Raw genomic sequence first — 20,773 nt, 5'->3', positions numbered from 1 at the left:
TTTTCTTTCTTTCTTTCTTTCTTTCTTTCTTTCTTTCTTTCTTTCTTTCTTTCTTTCTTTCTTTCCTGAAGTACAGTATAAGTATCTCTTGTTTTTTAGAAACAAGAAAATGTGTTTTCAAGCCACATTACTTCTGTAATCTGACATTTTTCTGAGAGAAACAGGAAATTCAGCCAGAAGGAGTATGACAGGACTTGATTTTATCCATCAGGGATTGATTGGATTGTCAGAAGTGGACGTCACATACAGGAATTGAGTTGGAGCAGTTGATTTGAAACATATGACCTTGCAGAGGTTTCAAATATATAAAGCATATCACTACATTTTGATATAGGGTTACCACGGCAAATGTTTTCTCTAATATGCCGTGCTGATGAACTGTGCACGATGTGACCAGGAATGCACATTAAGAAAGTAAACGGGGTTGATTTTGATTTGCTGTTGACTTGAAAAGTGTGTTGATTCCTCCATCTGTTGGGGACAGAAATGAGAGCTGGTCTGAAAGCCCTGCAGTTTGATCCCTGATGCCAGCTGAGAGCTGTGAAACGGCCTGTTCCCCTGCAGACCACTCAATGTAGGGCACTCACATTTAGAAAGCGGCCTGGATGTGAGCTCTGCTCTTAAAGCTGCAGACAGCTGCTTCTCCTGTGTCAGTGTGAGGTTAAACGCTCTTCCCTCGTCCACTTGTGCGATGAACATGAAATATAACTAAAGAGAAGTGTGCTGTTAAATTTACAAACAATTTAAAAAAAATTTGTCCCTGGTAGAAGAAAAAAAAATGGAGATGGAAAACATCTCATTGTTTCAGTCCAAAATTAAACGGATAGAAGAAAAAGAAAAATGTTTAGTTAAGAAAATTAAGCATATATATATTGTTGTTGTTGTTTTCATATTTTTATTTTTTAGATATGAAACTGTTCTGTTTTCATTTTAATTTTAGTTAAATTTATAATAGTTCTTATTTAGTTCTAGGTATTTTAACATATCAACATAAAACTACTTAAAATTAGAAAATAAGATTTTATATATATATATATATATATATATATATATATATATATATATATATATATATATATGATCTTATTTTTATTAATGTTTATTATGTCTATTATTATTATTACTACAATTATTGGTTTTAATAATACTAATACTAATTAAATTGTACTTTTATTTATTTATTTTGTTAATATAATCTTAAGCTGCATTACATTATTTTATTTATTTATTTAATTTCTATGTGATTCTTTTATTCAGCAAGGATGCAATTAATTGATATTTTATACAGCAAGGATGCATTAAAATATTGATGTAATTTGCAGTATTTTAAATGGTGAAATGCTTCCTAAAGGTCGTAAAAACCCTTTTCCTTATGCAAAATATAATTTCCTCTTTCGTTTGTTTAGTTATTAGGGTAAAAGTGTTTCAGCATAATAGCCCTGTCATTATATCAATAAGTGTATTTTTATGATAGGTAGCTTATATCAAGTTACCATTGTTCTACCGCAGCACAAGTAACAGTATGAAGGAGAAATGATTTATTAGAGAAATAGTTTGACTTGATTTCTCCCTGTTTTGTCATCTGTGCTTTCACTCTTTGATCCGAGTGTTTTCCCCAGAAGCGCTGCTCATGTGAATCAGGTCAGCGGCCGCTCTGAGATCTCTCAGCGTTTGATTAACATCCACCAGCCGCTCACAGGACACTTCAGAAAGCCTTCGGGAGTATTGTCACTGTCAGTTCATTAACTCTGCCTTTTTTCTGGGTACAGATTCATTTATGTGCTTGACTGAATTCACATAATTCATGTGATATAGCCTATCTTTAATAAACACAGCAGCGATGTGTTTTATTTCATCCTCATGTCTGTCATGTATTGAGCTTTATGGATCATTTAAATGGTGTGTGACAGTCAGGCCTTGATCAAATGCAGAAGCTGTCAGACCTTGTTCAAAAGTATGTGAGTATGACAAGCCACGAAAAGAACTAAAAGCATACTTCGTTTCAACTCATTTCTGAAATCATATGTTTTTTTTTGTTTTTTTTTTCTGAGAAACAGACCCAAATGTAATTTGCTGAAAGTTTCTCTCATACGATGCTTTTTGTCCTTTCTGGAGTTTGACAGCAGTTTGGAAAATAACAGCATCTCCTTTTGTGAAAAGATAGCAGTTTCTGGTGTGTTAAACCTGCTTAGAGGAATAGTTTACACAAATATAATAATTAAAAAGAAAAAATGGTTGAAAAATGTACCAAGATGTAGATGTGCTTGTTTCCTTATCAGAAAAGCTCTAGAGAAACGTAGCATTACATCGTTTGCTCAGCAGTGGATCCATAATGAGAGTCAGATCTCTGGTGGATTTGTTTCTTACAAACACACAGCTTTTCTCTTCTCCAGACATGAACTGATGGACTGGAATGGTGAGGATTATTGTGATGTTTTTATCAGATGTTTGGACTCCCGTTCTGACGGCACCCATTCACTGCAGAGGATCCAATGCTTAGCAAGTGATGTAATGCTACATTTCTCTAAATCTGATGAAGAAACAAACTCATCTAAAGTGTTGGGGGTAATACTTTACAAATAATGCGAGTTACGTAATCAGATTTCTTTTTTTTTTTAACTAGTAAAGTAACGCATTCATTTTTAATTTACAACAAAATTTGTGAGTTACTCTTTCAAAAAAAGGTTACCTTGTTCTCACATTTATTGACTGACAGTTTTCCTGTCCCATATTGGGAGAAATTGTGCTCTGTGTGAACATGATGTTGTTCTAGACTAAATGTGAATGTGCATTTATTCATCCCACTTGCAAATAAAAATAAAATAAGGATTTAGTATTCCTTAAAATGAAGTAAAACCGTGAAATGCAAACTCAGAATATGACATAAACATGCAATAATTAACTATTTTAAATAACACAACTGTATTTAATCCCATTTTCTTAACTAATGTCTTTGCTAATGTCTATATATATATATATTTTTTTATTTTTTTATTTATTTTTTTTTGCGCTGAAGAGTGGTGAACCTTCTTCTCCTATGTTCTACTGTACAGACGAGTTTACTTTTGCTATACATAGAACTTCATATATTTAAACCAATCACTTACTGTAATGCATTACTTTCCATAAAAAGTAACTAAGTAATGTAGTTAGTGACTTTTTTAGGGAGTAACGCAATTTTGTAATGCATTACTTTTAAAAGTAACTTTCCCCAGCACTGCTCATCTACATCAGGGATGGCCTGAGGATGAGTGCATTTTTATCAAATTTTATTTTGTGGATGAACTATTCATTGAAGAGGTATTTATCAAAATGCATTTGCGCTCGAATGTCTTTCAGTCCTCTTCTGCAGTCGTGATTCTGCTGTAAAAGTCTTGAAATTGAAATGCTAATTCATGCATGAATTAATACTGAAATCAGACCCTGTGAATTTGACCTGGCAGTGTATGTCTCACATAACTGACTCAGAGGGCGAGGGTCGTGACCTCTGTCAGCGAACTCCCTCTGTTTGGGAAACAACTGGATGTAGAAATAACTCCCAGCGCTTGAGGGGCTCTTTGACATTTCGTTTTGACATCAGGCCAGTGAAACTTCATCAAAAAATGTAAATTCAAAGAATGCATCATTGTGCAAGTCACATATAAGAGCAGCATTTTGTAACCGATGTCCGCTGGAGGGGAGCTCTTCATCTAAAAGTGCAGCGATAGTTTTTGTCTGAGTTTCGTTGGGCCCCATGAAATCATTTTTGTGATTTTAACAATTCTTTTATGAACAAACCTACAGTACCATAAGTTGTAAGGCAGTTAAGTGATGATTATATTCTTCTATTTCTTTATTTGTTTGGTTGATTGGTTTAATTTTCAAATTCTCAGATTCATTCATTTGAATCTGAATTAAATATGCCAACGCGCATATGACGATACACTGAATTAAAAGAGGAGTTTTAAATCAAATCCAGTTCAGGAACTGATATACCAGTCAAACGATTCATGATTTTTAAATGTTTTTGCAAGAAGTCTCTTCTGCTCACTAAGGCTGCATTTATTTGATCAAGAATACAGTAGAAACAGCAATATATTAAACACTTCCCAAATCAAGTGGACAGAACCTGTAGTTCTTCATTGATCTGTGTTATTCAGAAACCCTGAAAGGCTGTTGGTTGACAGTGTGTGAACGTTCAGCTGAAGTTGCTTCGGATCGCCATTTAAATTGAATTGATCACGTCTCTGCATGCGCCTGCGATGAAACAAAACACACTCCAAGGGTTTTAACAAACTCTGCATTCAGGAAACTGTTTTCAGGCGTCATGCAAAGCTTTTTTTGTTATTTCTTCTTCAAACTCCCTCTTCACTGTCATTCCTAATGAAAAGTGGGTTTCCGTGTGAAGCTGAGGAAAGCTGTTTCCTGTCTGAAAACACCAAACAAGTTCATTTACGCGGCGAAGTGAAGACTGGATAATTGGTCCCTTGATCAAAGCGGGCCGGTTGAGCGGGACAGCAGCTAGTGGTCCTGCGGTTTAGCATACGGCACTGCTTTGAGTAATTGGACTGTGTTTTTTGCTGCAGATGTGCACCTAATCATCTGTGCTTGTCTGCTTTGCTTTGGTCCTCAAATCCACACACCAGAAACCAGAGGGCCAACAAAGCACCGAGCACGGCATGTTTTTCTTCTCTGTGTGTCAGGATGTCCAGAGAGAGAAATAAACCTTTGTTTTAGAGCGAAATCACATGCACGTTGTTGTTTACAAGCTTATTTCAGACTAAGACCGTTGTAAACAGATAACTTGTCAGTGTTGATTTGAGACTGCTCTCAGAAAACTGAACCCGGTCGAACACGCCGAAGTTAATCACATATAAACACTGGGTTTTCATGCTGGTGTCATTTGCTAATGAGATATAATTGTGTAAATGACACTGAAGCGTCCCGGGGTCGCATTTAATGCAGATTTTATTTGTCTGCTGAATGCAAGAGCGTTATATAAAACCCAAAGACATGCCCTTGGAAATACATAAGCGTGATTCCAGCCCTCTGAACATTAAGACACTCAGTAAGTATGAATATCAATTGATTTACAATTACAACACAGCTGCTATGTCAGTGAATATTGCTTTGACTTGTACTTAGGGTTAATGAAATGAGCAAAACAAACCAAAGTATTGAAATTTGTAACCCAACCTGCAGCACAAACACTTTGGATTAATTATGATTTTTTTAATGCTTATGAAAGAAGTCCCTTTTATTCACCAAGGCCGCATTCATTTGTTCACAAATACAGTAATATTGTGAAATACAGTATTATCAAATTTTATAATAACTGTTTTATATGTGAATATAATATAGTGTAAAATGTAATCTATTCCTGTGATGCGCAGCTGTATTTTCATCATCATTACTTCAGTCTTCAGTCTCACGTGATCCTTCAGAAATCATTTTAATCTGCTGATTCGCTTCTCAATTATTATCAGTTATTATTGATAATCCGTTATTTTGCTGCTTAATATTTTTGTAGAAACTGTAAAATGTTTGTTTTGGATACTTTGATGAATATAAAGTTATAAATAACAGCATTTATTTAACTTTTTTAACTGTTTTTACAGTCACTTTTGACAAATTTAACGCATCCTTGCTGAATAAAAATATTATTGTTATTACTAATTTTAATCGAACCTGTATTCTGTTTTCAACATTCAATTAATATTGCAGATCTGAATATTTGGGTTGAACTGTTCTGGAACGGTGTTGTGAATACAACTTTACCACTGATTTCTAGTCAGGCCCTTTTTTGCTAAAACCAAACAAAGTAGCTCTGCTTTCACAACGAAACATGTGAATATTTGAGCAGTGTTATGCAAATCTTCCCTAACAATGATGTAGACATGGAGTGCATGGACAAGTCCTACATTTTATAAAGAATATCTCTTTGGGTTTGAGCCTTTGCAACTTTTGGGATCGTATCTATTCACGAACAGCTTGTAACACTCCACTTGAAATCGCATCACATGACCCCTTTAAATTCAGTTTCATGTCTAGCAGGAATGGAGCAGTATTGCTTTTATTAGATTTTCTTTATTTGTTTTGAAGGCTTAAAGCTGCGGTTATTACGGTGTACTTGTTGATTTGATCTTGTTTTGCTCTCTAAAACTTTTCTGTGTGTGTTCTTTTATATGTCTCGGGGGATTTCTGCTCATCGTTCAGGTGCTGTACAGATGTTTTCAGTTGTAAACAAAGACACATTGCCTTCCAGAAACATCTGCCAGTCTGAAAAAAATAATGTTGAGAATGCAGAGTCTTTAAAGGGATTTTAAAAAAATGGCTCAGACTCTGTCACGTTGATGAATTAGTATGGAATACATTAAACCACAGTAGTTTTTCCTTGGTTTTCTTTTGACAGGTAACCATCCACACGACTACACCAGCCATCTGGATCTCACTGGGTCACACACACCTAAAATCGGTGAGTTGTTCGATATCTTTGTGTCCAGTCGTTCATTTCGTCTGCAGTATGAAAATGATGCTCAGAAGCAGCTCAGAGTTTAATTGATTTATGATGACATCTCGATACTATCAGCGTCTTCCACATCCAGATGGTTTGAAGTGTGAAGAACGTGGCGTATAATATCGGATTGGAGTCATTAATGGAGCTAGATTTTATCTCTAGAAAAGATTTTCATAATTTAGCCTCATCAGATGAGCGCTGATAATCTCCATTACTAAAGATGCTTAACTCCCCGACGGCCCTCGAGATCAGAGACGCCTTTCACCCCAAATTTGATTGGGATTTTTTTAAAAAGCAGAGTTTTGAAAAAAAAGCAGCCTCTTGACAGGAAATTAAAAGCTTAGCTTGTAAATGGCCCCGCTAGCAGGGAGGATTGTGTCTATGCTAATCTATGCTAATCGGATCTGCACAGTTTGCCGACGCTATTGAAAAGCCACAGTTGTAATTGTTCTGACTATATCTAGTCTTCCCAAATGAGATTTAGTGTGAAGAAGGTTTTCAGACTGTAAGCACAGCACACATCGGTCACATCTCTCGTGGTAGTTTATTCACTCCTTGTGCGCTAGATATCACCAAAACCAGTTCATATCAGCTCACTGTGTTAATAATATTCTGTGTCAACTCCACCAGAGGTCCCTGACTAAAAATGTGATTTTGATCTTGAATGAAAAGGAAGCCAAAATATGAAATGCCATGGATGAACATTTACTGACTGATCCCATATTTTATATATATATATATATATATATATATATATATATATATATATATATATATATATATATATGGGGGTCAAAATGATAGGTTTTCCCTGAGATTCAGAGCCAAATTACATGAAAGGAAAAAAGACTTCAGAAAGATGGCTGCATCATTGTGTTGCTTTTACACAGATATTAGTTCATCTATTAGTTAAATCTGTCGACTTTAGTCATCTTTTTTTGCATTATATGCCAATGGTGACAGTTCAAAAATGGGGAAAAGGCACGTTTCATGTTGTTTTTCCCAAAGTCTGCATGCCTGTAACTCAAGTGTTAAAGATATCTTAATATCCCTTTAGATTTTAATTCTTAACAAAGATTTATTTTGTAATCTTCATTTTTAATGCCCAGTATGGTTCAATTCCAGAGACATGGGGATCTCAATGTGGCTTCAGAAGTAAATTATACATGTTTCCATTTGTCAAAACCTAATGTGGTCCCTTTGCTTAGGACTGATAGTTTTTTCCTTTCTTTCTTTTAAAGAGAAATGTCTGAACAAATAATGTTAAAACTAGAAATGCATCTTGTTTCCTTCTGTCAAAACAGCTACATAGAACGTAACTGTCTAAAAGCCAAAAATATTGTTTGTCCAAAGTTTGCATGTCTGTTCTACAAGCAGTATTAAAGATATCTTAATAAACTTCTAGATTTTGGTTCTTAACAAACTTTTCTTTTGGAATCATATTGTTTAAGGTCCTGTATGGTTTGATCCCATAGATATGGGGATCTCAATGTGTCTCCATGTGCGAATTGTCAAATTTGACGCATTTTCAATGGTCGAAAACCACATGTGGGTTACTTGTAATTCAGCTGATACTTATTAAATTTAACAAAACTGCCATTTTGACTGTCCTTTACAACATAGTTACTCGGTATATTTATCCATAACGTTTAATATGTTGGCTTTCATCACTATTTATGCTTGTCTTTCTTCAGAAAAAAAAAAACGCTAAACGTTAACGTTTTAACGTAAATGTTAAAAATTTTAGTTTTTAAAATGAGGTTGATTTGACACAGAATGACCCTGTTATATGTGACACCGTGAATCAAAAGCATGCAAAAGAAAGTTACTGATTTTGTTTTTCTCGCTTGGGTTTGTTAGGACACCGAATAGAATACTACGGTAAGCAGTACACATGTTGTACATGTGTATAATTTCTCATTTCCTTGATGTCTGTGAATGTAGGGTGAACTCTGTATGTGTGCGCTCTCTCTCTCTCTCTCTCTCTCTCTGTTTGTGTGCAGTCTCTCTGTGCTTATCTCTACATGTCTGCAATCTCTTTCTTGGTCTCTACACTGCAAACATTGATTTTCTTACTCAGTATTTTTGTTTTGTTGTCCAGTGCAAATATCTGAACACTCTTAAATCAAGAGCTGGAACCACTTTCTCTTGTATGGGATGTGTTTCATCTTTCTCTCTCTCTCTCTCTCTCTCTCTCTCTTTCTCTCTCTACCTCTTATTTTCCTTTCTGCCTTGCAGAGAAGCCGAGGATGAACAACATCCTGACATCCCAGACCGAGCCGTACGACCTGTCCTTCTCCCGTTCCTTCCAGAATCTCACGCACCTCCCGCCGTCCTACGAGATGGCCATGAAACCGGACTTAAGTACATACTCCTCGCTTCGTTATCGTCCATTCTGTCTGAGAGATGAGAGAGATTCATACTTTTCATACATTTATGTGCAGAATTTACAAGAAACATTTAAAGACCAATTCACAAGACTGTATTTATTTGATCGAAATTACAGTAAAACTTTAATATTGTGAAATAGTATTAAAATTCTAAATTATTATTATTATTATTTTTAATATATGTTAAAATGTATGTTAAAATGTTATGTTTCTTGAGCATCAAATTAGCATATTAGAATGATTTCTGAAGGATTAGTAATGATGCTGAAAAATCACAGGAATAAATCACATTTTAACAAATATTAAAGTTTCAACTGCAGTAAATTCTAAATAGCAATTAATCATTTTTCGTAATATTATTATTTTTCTGTATTTTTAAATAAAAAATATGCAGCCTTGATGAGCAGAAGAGAGTTGAAAACATCTCAGTGTGCAATCCGAAGGTTGTAGGAGGTTGTTTCTTAAATGAGAAAGTTTGTGTGATCTGCTTGTCACTTCAGTGCCCTTGCACAGGACACTTATCCCCACAGGGACTGCGACTAAAACACATGCACTGTGGACAAAAGCACCTGCTAAATGAAAAATAACCAGCCGACTGGCTTTCATTAAATGCAAAGGGCAGGATAAATGAAACATGAAAGTATTGACATGCTGCGTTAACATATTACAAAGCTATTATGATCAGATGGATGACACTGCAGTTCTTAAATCAATGACATTCAACACAGAAAGAAGAAAATTACAAGATTGAAAACCAAGGGGAATTAATAATGAAGTTTTGAATGGACACCGATCTTACCATGAATTAAGGGCAAGAAATAAACTTGCCATGATTTACAGCCTATAAAAATCACAAAAAGACACATCAGACATCTCTGTAGACATACATAAATAGACGTAGACATGTTATAGACATTCTGGAGCATTAATGTTGTTCTTCATTGCTGTAGGATGTAAAATAATGATGCTATAGGTGTCTTAAATCAAAGGCAGTTTGTAGTTTAGGGCTTCACCTGCTGTGAGCCGAGAAATGAGCAGTAATGGAGAACAACTAGTCAGGTTTTTAATAGTGAGACGGGTCACAATAACTCTATAACTGATTGTCATAATTGATTCACACATTTCTAAAGTCTCTAAATAATAAACATGATAAAACACTGCTGAAAAACCCATCGCACACAATCTGTCCATGCCTTCTGTCGTCTGATTTATAGTTTTAGCAAGTTTTGCTTTAATATAATTATCTTCAGCTCGTGCTTCATGTGTTTTTTTTTTCAGTAAATGTAAGAATAATATCAATATTGTTAATTATATTTCAGGATAAAAAAACATTCTGGATTAATCAAACATCAGTTTTTATATAAAAAAAACATGTTAAAATAGGAGATATGATCAAATATAATCAACAGACTTCAGAGGAATGTTTATTTGTTTATCTCTCAGTCGTCATCGTATCGCATTGCATCATATCTTTTGAGAAATGAAATGCAATGCAGTGATGAGTGAGAGATGATCATCTTGCTAAGATATATTATTGGGAAATGTATAACAGCATTTATTATTTGGGGGGAAGGGCTGGCTTTTTTGGGTCATCTGTTAATGATTTAACATTAAACTGCAAACTCAAAGATTGAGAAAGCAATAAAGACAGTTATTTAGCATGATAAATAAAAGAAAGAGAGTAAAAAGGTTGTTCATAGTGTAGCTGACCTGAGAGATTACCTTGTGATGGGACGTCCAGTGCACTTCATCCCTGATGGCCAGTAGCAGTATACTGGGCATCTGTGGCATTAGATTGCATTACCACACGCTGACCTGAAGCTGTTGTATAGAGCTGATAACTGTGCTCTGGGGTCTGGAGTGACCATCGGCCCGTAGGCAGTTCGCCTGACCTTTTCAGGTCTAATGTCATGCCCTTACATCGGCACATTCGGCCTCTGGAGTGTGTTGGGCCGCGGCGTCTGCCAGAAGCCTGCGCTTTAAGTGATGGTAAATCTGGCCAGCTATCGGATCCTGTCTTCATTAGCTCCGAGATAAACCGTTCAGTGGAGAATCAATAGCTGGTCTCATACTGAACGCTCACAAACACATTCATCTGCAGCTGCAGTCTCTGTCCACTGCTGCTCAGAAAGGAAATGATGTCGTCCATTTTGGGGAAGCTACTTAAAACCTGGAGCTTGTCATCAGTTACAGCTTAAAGAAAAGTAGTTAGTTACACTACAATCTTGTAAAGAAAGTTGTTAAATTTATTGATTTGTTTAGTTTTTAAAAAACTAGAGCAGCATCTCTGAAAAGTGCCCAGTTCTTGAGTTCATCTGCTCCTCAACAAACTCTACACGTCCCACACACACACACACACACACACACACATAGCCTTGATCCGGAGAGACTGCTCATAGCAGCATCAACTCAGACTTTGTGTTTCCTGTGCCATTTTTGAGAAAAACAAGAAAAAGATTAACAGAGCGATAAAAACTGAGAAAGTGAGGAAACAAAGACATAAAAACACAATTAAGTGCCACATTTTAACATCAGCAAAATAGTTTCTGCAGGACTTACAGCTTTGGCATCAGTTGATTTTTAGTTGTTATTGTTTTGTTTTTTCAAACAAAGTAATACAATTCAACTCAGGACAGACTTTAGTTCTTATCAGTCACAGATTGTTCTGTGTTTGTTTTCTGCTTATGTAACTCTGATCCAGTGTTATTTTAGCATACTTAATATAGTATAATAGTATTTATTATTTACATTTTCAAGTTTTCATTTGTATATTAATTGTACAAGTTTGTTGTGTTTTTCTGTTGTTTTTATTAGTTTATATATACCGTATTTTTCTGACTAAAAGTCGCACCTGAGTATAAGTTGCAACGGTCCAAAAATACGTCATGACGAGGAAAAAAATATATATAAGTCGCACCGGACTATAACAGACATCCCAACCTGCAAAAAGTCATTTCAGGGAGGTATCCCGAAGACCCCCCCCCCCCCCCCAACAAAAAAAAAGGGAAGGAAATACATCTCAGCTGCAGTCACCTTCTCAGTGAGACTTTGCCTATTTGAATGGGAAAACTTCCCTGCGCTTAGCCTCCCTAACATGTTGTGGTCCCTAAAAGATATAGCATAAAATATTATTTCTATAAGCTATAGGTCTATGTAATTATTCGTTATTTATGTTTAAATATGTAGATTACTTTTACTATTTATATAATCTGCTTATACAATTCATGTAAACTGCTTTTATTTATTTTCCATTGCAACTTTAAACAGGTCTAAAGAGTTTGTTGTTTTCATGTAGCCTTGGCAACTAGCCTGAATAATATGCAGATGAAATGAAACTTGTCAACTCACCTCAACATGCCTTTTGCAATCATTTAACCTCCCATGGGCAATGCTTGAGCAAGACTGTCATTATGTTTTACATATATAAGACAGGGGTACACTTGCGTGTAGTCTGCCGTAAAATGTGTCTTATATTTTTTTTTTTTTTTTTTTTTTTTGTGGCACTTTCCCTCTGCCATGGTGCTCCTGTTTCTAGATAGACATAACTGATTAATTTTGTTCGGGAGAAGAGATAAAAGCCCGCCCACACTGACAATTGATTGGTTGATTTTCAGAAACAGGCCAATCAGGATGCTCTCTGTCTGACATGCGCTTCGCACACACACGCAAGGTCTCTCGCTCCCTCTCCCTCTCTGCCGTGCGCGCTACACGGTTTGAAACACAATGGGCCCTATTTTAACGATCTGAAACGCAAGTGTCAAAGCGCGAAGCGCAAGTAAGTTTGTGGGCGGGTCTAGGCGCTGTTGCTATTTTCCCGGCGGGATAAATGGCTCTTGCGCCCGGCGCAAATCTAAAATGGGTTGGTCTGAAGTAGCTTCATTATTCATAGGTGTGGTTTGGGCGTAACGTGAAATAAACCAATCAGAGCGTCATCCAACATTCCCTTTAAAAGCAGGTGCGCAAGTTCCATTATGGATTGCTATTATTATGGCGTATTTACCAGGCGCACGCCAGGAGCGGTTCACAGCCGAGGAGACTGATGTTCTTGTAAGAGCAGTGAAAGACAGAGAAGTTGTGTTGTATGGGGATGGGAGAAACCCACCCAAAATTGCGTCGGTTAAACAGGCGTGGGAGGAAATAGCCACAATTGTTTCATCGATTTTTTTCCTGGTTCTTGACGGACAAACATATTTGTCAGATGTCCTTACATAGCCTAAATGTCTTGCCACTATTGGGCAAACAGGTCTGATCCTTAATTACTACAATTAGCCTGAATAATTTGTAAGCTAGATTTATGCCTATTTTTTCACATCTTCGTGGCACACCACAATGATTTCCGTCATCTCATGTGTTAATATTTTTTTTTAGTGTAACAGTTTATGATTTGCAAAAATAACTGTTGCATCTGTGTAGATTACATGAGCAAAGTGTATGCGCGTTGTGCACGCTATACATTATGGTCAAGCATGCGCCCTTAAAATAGCATAATGAACAACGCGCAACGCGCCACTGACTTTAGACTAGGTTTTTTTCTGGTCAGTGGCGCAATTGTTTAATGGAACAGCAAAATAGCACCAGGGATTGTTTGCGCCGGAACACGCCTCCTTTTTTGCGCTGAACCGCCCAGGGAGCGCAAGTTCATTCACTAGTTTAGCGACGTGCTTCTGTGGAGGGAAAAGCGCGCTTTGCGCAGGTGCAAAATAGGAATGACACATGCGTCAGTGTACAAAGTCAATTGCGCTGGGTGCAAGATAGGGCCCAGTATCTGTTTCGCATGCGCGCTTTTGCTCGCTCAGTCTAGATTCCGGGAGATTTTAACTAATTTGCGGGTCTCAGGGAGCCGCTTTCAATATGCGGGAGACTCCCGGAACTTCCGGGAGACTTGGGATGTCTGCTATAAGTCGCATTTATTTAGAACCAAGAACAAAGAGAAAACATTACCATCTCCAGCAGCGAGAGGGCGCTCTATGTCTTCAGTGTAGCCTACAGGAGCACTGAGCAGTATAGAGACGGTAATGTTTTCTCTTGGTTCATTTCTCTGGGTTCATGTCAAATTAATTTTGATAAATAAGTCGCACCTGACTATAAGTCGCAGGACCAGCCAAACTATGAAAAAAAGTGCGACTTATAGTCTGGAAAATACTGTAAATGTACTAACAAGCTTTCCACTCCATAACTACTAACTGAAAAAGATGAGATAAAAATAATGTAATCTTATTTTAGTATTAATGTTTATTATCTCTGGTAAAGCACAAGATAATGTTTTTAAGTTGTTTTAGCTTTTTCCGGTAACCACACAGCTCTGCTCTCTCTTTCTCAGGTGGCAAGGATGACGAGTACTACATCCGAAAGCACCATTTACCCGATCCGACGCCTCGCGGCGGCAACCTGCAGACACACATGATCAAGCTGAACGTGGATCCGCCCATGCAGCGCCAGAAGCCCAAACGCGTGCAGCGTGCCATGTCCCAGGACCACGTGCTCTCGCCGGTCCACTCCAAACCTCACCGGGACTACGGCCTGTCGTCGTACAGCGGCGGCGCCGGCGGTCTGTCCCCGTACCATGGGCGAATCCTCTCTGAGGAGCAGCTGCTGTCGGCTGACCGACTGCACTCCCAGGACCCATTGCTCTTGCCGGATAAGATGCTGTCCTTGCAGCGCTCCAATTTCCAGGAGAAGGCCATGTCGCGGGCACTGTCGCAAATAGATATGTTTGTGCCTACCACACCTGTCATGGACCGGCATTACAAAATGATGAAGATGCATTCACACCCCAGCAGCAGCAACAACGAGTCCTACAACACACTGACTGTGAACAGTGCGCAGGTGGGCAACAAAAGGCAGGCATTCGCCAACCGCCGCATGCATACGGTGGACCATCTGCAGTATATACCTGGACATCATCAGTACAGAACCGCTAGCAAGACTGAAGTAACTGTCTGAGAGAGCAAGACGGGAGAGCGAATGATGTCAACAAACAATCCAGCTGGAGGAGTTTGCAGCGGTGTCCCACTTCGACAGGTGTTTTTTTTAAGCCTCCCACCTTGACCCGTTCCCGCTTCCAGCGCAAGCTTTTCTCTCCATCAATTCTGGGTCGGATTGGGAAGGATCCAGACATTCTTCTCGCACGTAGAGCAGACGCAAGGGCTTCATACGTGAACACTGGACTATAAACCTGAAACTATTTTTTCCAGAACTGCTGCGAAACCTGCACTGACTTTAATACGTACAGTGAATCAGAACCTATATAGATTTTTGATTTCTAACTTGAGTCCTAAACAATAGCGATAGCGGTTGAATATAAACTGATGTTAGCACTTTAGCTAGTGCCTCTTCTCAAAACAAGTCCCGTTTCGATATCGAAGTGGGGAAAGGGTTTAAAAGCACAATAAATGACTGACGTCGTTTTTCTTTCCTTTGTCATGTTCCCAGCTAACAGGGATCGATTTTAGAACTTTAGCTAACATTCTGAAAAAGTTACAAGCAAATGTTCTACCTGTAACATTAATAGAACATTCATTCAAAATTATCTGGTGAAATATTATCAAATAAAAAAAAAACATATCAGAAAACGTTCAGAAGTAACATTCCCATGACGTTTGCAAAACGATAAAATGCAATGTTCCCTTAACGTTTTTCAGATTAAGCTCTATCAACTGAAATTTTATAGTTGTTCTTAATGTTAATAAAGCATTTTAATAATATTCTCAAAACATTAGCACAAAACAACGTTGTTTATACATTGTTCATGGAATGTTTGAAACTGTCTTGAAACTTTGTGGAATGTTTTCTGAAACATTTTAGTAAGACATTTTTCAGATGTTACTTTGGAATGTTTGTGAGCATTCAGAATTAATGTTTGCGAAATGATCAAATGAAACGTTTTAGTTAAATGTTTTTAAATGATGCTATTTGTTTCAGAATGTTCAGAGAATATTCTAAAGTAATATTCAAAATGACAAAACAGAATATTCCCTTGCCATTTATATAACCAGGAAACATATTCGTTTTTTAAACATATTAAAACCTGGATATAATAGAGAGCGTTCAGAAATAAAAATAATTGTAACTTGAAGGCAACGTTAGCAAAATTCTCCGAGTATATCTTTGTTAGCTGGGTTATCTCTGTTTGGTTTCTGGGTTTCCTCTACGGTACGCCAGTCATTGAGTTTTTAGCGCACCTGTGAAAGTGTTTCATTCGGCGTAGGTGATTTGTAAATATGCTCGGTTAGCTGCAGTTAAACAGTGAGTTGTCTTTGTGGGTTATGGGTTGCTTTTTACATTTTCATTGGTTCTATTCAGACATTTTTTTAGTATAATCAACCCACCCAAAGTATATTTGATGACACAAATGTGTACAGTAATGTGTGTGTTTTTTAATCTGTACTTGTAGACTAATGGTGAATAAATTTGGTTTATTCAGCCATTTGTACGTATTGTCTGCTAGTTTTAAATAGAGATAATCTTTCCATTTGCTTTCATGATTGATTATTTCTATAATACTCACTATCAGTCCATCAAGGATTTCCCATGATGCTTTGCCACGGCAATGATAGTCTACAATAGTGTGGCACAACACTAAAGGGAATTTGTGCAATTTTCATTGTCTTGCTTTTCAAGAGATAACATTTTAATTAAACGTATAATTTGCTGAAGGTCACCCACAGATCCCCTGTCTTAAGCTTTGGCAATTGCTTTTCAGTATAAATGTTGGATTAAAAGTGGATTAAACATTTTTAAATGACCAAAAAAAAAAAAAAATATATATATATATATATATATATATATATATACATATATATGACCAGAAAATTGCTGACGATAGAATAGACTGCATTTACACGGATATTAAAGGAAAGTCTGGGGTTCAATGCAAGTTAAACTTTATCAGTGGTATTTGCAGCATAATACTGAATACAAAAAATAAAAATAAAATAATTTGTTAGTTAGTTTATTTTTTACACTATTACATTATTTTATTTTTTTTACATCCAGTCAGAATTAGATTATTAATCACATTCTTCTGTTTTAATTTTATTCCAGACAACCGCTTCTCAGTTTCCTCCATGAGGTTTTACAAAAGCGGTCAATCATATCACTGCATTTATTTGTGTTTTCAGTGCTTGTAGTTGATGTTTTTCTGTGTTTGTGATTAATTTATGACCCGGCTGTGTTTTTGTGTAACTGCGCTGAAGAGATACTCTGACAGCTTCTTCACTTTTTAATTTTCAACCGCAGGATTTGTATGATATGTATTTTAAAGATTCACAGTGGCTAGAAAGATGCTCCTTTGATTGACCGTTAACTTAAGCTTTTTAGAAACAGTAAATTGTGTCATTCAGCTGTTTGTGAGCAGATTTGTCTATCAACAGGCACTGAATGTTTTGCAATCGTAAGTCTTGACTGTCCACACAGTCATTAGGTGATGAAATCGGACCTTATTCAGTGTGGTCAGTATCTGGATATCAACACTAGTTGCTGTAATATTGACTCACCTGTCAGACCCATGATGGAGTAACTGTCAGTGTGGAAAGAGAGGATGGAAACCTGTAAATCTTGCCTCTGGTCATGTCCATCATAGACCACCACGGTCTGACCTAATAAGCACAACATCTGAGTACTGAGTATGATCTTCATTATTCACTACCAACCTTAACTCTTATTTGTATTGTTTTTAATACAAAAGCATCTGTCCCTATGACATTTGAATTATTTGGTCTTTTTCTTGCAAATTAGTTAAGAGCAAAGAGACAGTCTATGTAAAACTCCACGTAGAATAATTAATGTTTTTGAAATAATGTCTTCTGCTCACCAAGGCTGCAATTATTTGATAAAGGCAATGCTGTAAAAACAGTAAAAAAATTTAATATTATTATTTAAAATAACTGTTTTCTATGTGAATGCATTGAATTTTCAGAAACATTACTCACATGATCTTGTGTCACATGATCCTTCATTCTAATATGAAATGTTTCTGATTATTATCAATATTAATTATGTCTTTACTGTCACTTTTCAACAATTTAATGCATCCTTGTTTAATAAGATTATATATATAACAAAAGTTTTATAATTATATAAAACTGCATCTGTATCTGCATACATAAGTTGAAAGGTACATTATTCTTAAGTTTTTAAGCTGAAGCTGAAAACTTTTATAGCGTGTAGCTATATGTATCTGGTCCATGAATTATTCACCCAGTATCACACGGGAGCCATTTCACAATTTATATCACTCCGCTTGCCACATTTCTCACAGCGAATGTCATGGCGGATGCCCAAATCCACAAAAATTTTATAAATAATACTGTTCTTGTGTCACGCAATGTAGTTTTAATAGTGTTTTGGCTAGAATGTACTTGTTTAGACTTCAAATATATGGTTTGTTAATTAAGATAAAATATTGTTTAATAAATTTTATTTTATATGAATAGTAGCATTACAGGATAACATTAAGTGTTGAGAAAAAGTGTGTGTTGGTGATGGTGATATCAGTTGTATTATTTCACCTTGAGATGGTGACAAGAGACCCATGTTTCATGAGTCAGCGGTAAAGACTTTTATATTGAAAGAGACTGAAACAGTAAACAAGGAAGTTATTTTCATTTCCAACACCACACGCAGCCAACAAATACACTGAGCAGCACTGTCATCGGAAATCCCCCTCATATGATAAAAGATAGTATGACAAAGATATCGCTTTCCTCAGTGAACATTTAAACTAATGTTTTATTAGATTGAGCTGAAGAATGAATGCTGTATAAGATGCGGATAATCTTACTCACTCAGTCCAGCTCTCTCTCATAATACTCAAAGCTGCATAAGACAGTGAACTTTTAATACAGTGATACAATAAACTTTCAGTGAAGCAACTCAACGTTCCTTAGTTAATACATTTCTAAAGTGAATTTTTCGAATCCAATAGGGTTCTTGCACTCTCAGACACTTGCACTTCCGCTAGTGACATCACTTTTCATCAGCAGTCTTTATTTATTTTATTGAATTTTTTGATTACTTTTTGTTTGAATTTCACAACATTTTATAACAGTAGCCAGGTAGCGAAGACGAAAAAAGACACTAAATTACAATGTCACTTGCAATCACTACTTTCACTCTCCGCTACCTGTGACATCACTTGCAATCAACACAAATCATGCATGTTGCCACCGGAGACAAGATGAAAACGATGAAAACTAATTTAGGACTATAATGTACAGGGTCCTGCAAGAAAAAGACAAGAACGGCAAATCCGTGACCAAAAGACGTTTGCGCAAAGTCTCTCGCTAAGCGTTTTCCTCCCATAGAAAAACATAAACCCTTAACATGGCTTAATGTATTAAGATGATATTAAAATATCAAATTAAAATTACAGTTCATTAATTTAATGAATATGTATATCGTATTTTCCTCACATACCACAAAATGTGGCATAATGGACTAAGATGATAAATGCCAAACTCAATATGCTTCTCTACATTATTAAAATTAATATGTACAGGTAAGCATGTGAGCCCAGAATAAACGCAACACGCAAAGTTCGCATTAAGCATATTTCCATATTGAATAAACTGTCTACAACTCGTTTACATCACCGTCTTTGTCCATTAAGCTACATTATGTGTTTTATTCATAATGATTTTTAATAGGAGGAAAATGTTTAATGTACAATTTAACGCACTGCGTTCTGTCTGTACGGAGTTGATCCTTTTAAAATCACTTAATGCATTTCATAATGCATGTTCATATTGAATTTGGTATTTTAATTGAACTTAATGTATCCTAATAGATTATGCCATATTAAGTGTTTGTTTTTTTTCTACAGGAGGAAAACGCTTAACGAAAGACTTTGTGCATTGAGTTCATATTCTGCTGTTCTGTGGCCACGGATTTGCCGGTCTTGTCTTTTTCTTGCAGGACCCTTTATATTAGTAGGCCTACTAATTAGGTTTAATCGTTTAATCACCACCACAGCGTCTTGTCTCCGGTGACAACATGCATGATTTGTGTTGATTGCAAGTGACGTCACAGGTAGCGGAGAGTGCAACTAGTGATTGCAAGTGACATTGTAATTTAGTTTCTTTTTTCTTGTTTTCACCACCTGGCTACTGTTGTAAAATGTTGAGAGATTCAAACAAACAGTTATCAATAAATAGAACAAAATAAAAAAAATAAAGACTGCAAGTGATGTCACTAGCGGAAGTGCAAGTCTAGAGTGCAAGTGCAAGTCTGCAGCCAGACCCTTCTCTTCGAATTAGAGTGAGTGTTGAGCTCAGCTATTGTCTGTCAAACTGAGATTTGATTCCATGGCAGAAGGAAGTAGCTCCGCAATCCGCATACAAAATGTGTTTTTTAAGACACTCCTTGGTTGTTTCTTATTTATTTACTCTTATTTACAATTGTGGCATCGAACTGTTGTATGAACGCAGCGATTCTGATATAAAGCATTATCACACAGGTGCTCGTGTCATACTGCTCATGTACAAAAAAACAACAACAAAAAACAACATGTTCATGTGCTGTCATTTTTGCAGTTTGTCTTAAACCATGTATTGGTGCACTCCATTTCAATTTAACACAGCCATTTTACTTGCATTTGGTGCTTGACGAGTATTCATTTTGTTTACACATTCACTCGTGAGGGAATGCAGAAGGCCACATCCCCCAAAATGCAAATCTGATCTGAAAGATTTGGGTTGGTTGCATGGACTATAATGTTATATTTGCCTTGTGTTTTTGAACGAAGCGATTGGATGTCAGCTCTGTTGACACATCTTAAGGATAAAGGACTCACTCTGAGCTGTTAAATGATCAGCATGATGGCCAGATGGCCACTTTTATCGCCTGTAATGTTGGATAGGCAAAAATAAATAAATAAAAAAAACGAACA

The 20,773-nt window shown here is 36.5% G+C and overlaps 1 protein-coding gene across 2 annotated transcripts in view; it reads left to right on the top strand.

The window, feature by feature from the left end:
* LOC113054984 (protein shisa-6-like) overlaps positions 1-16,308 on the top strand; it is a 78,683-nt gene extending 62,375 nt beyond the window's left edge. The window contains exons 6-9 of one of the 2 annotated variants that reach the window (XM_026220857.1): positions 6,392-6,454; positions 8,357-8,377; positions 8,735-8,860; positions 14,207-16,308. In XM_026220857.1, coding sequence (XP_026076642.1) covers positions 6,392-6,454; positions 8,357-8,377; positions 8,735-8,860; positions 14,207-14,829 — 833 coding nt within the window. In that variant the 3' untranslated portion in view covers positions 14,830-16,308. The remainder of the gene's footprint in view (positions 1-6,391; positions 6,455-8,356; positions 8,378-8,734; positions 8,861-14,206) is intronic. The other variant, XM_026220866.1, reaches the window with a different exon arrangement.
* The last annotated feature ends 4,465 nt before the right edge of the window (positions 16,309-20,773 follow it).

This window comes from Carassius auratus, chromosome 3 (genome assembly GCF_003368295.1).
Source record: "Carassius auratus strain Wakin chromosome 3, ASM336829v1, whole genome shotgun sequence".
In the NCBI taxonomy this organism is placed as follows: Eukaryota; Metazoa; Chordata; class Actinopteri; order Cypriniformes; family Cyprinidae; genus Carassius; species Carassius auratus.
Note: the sequence above shows the minus strand (reverse complement) of the source record. Positions and strands in the feature narration are given on the sequence as shown.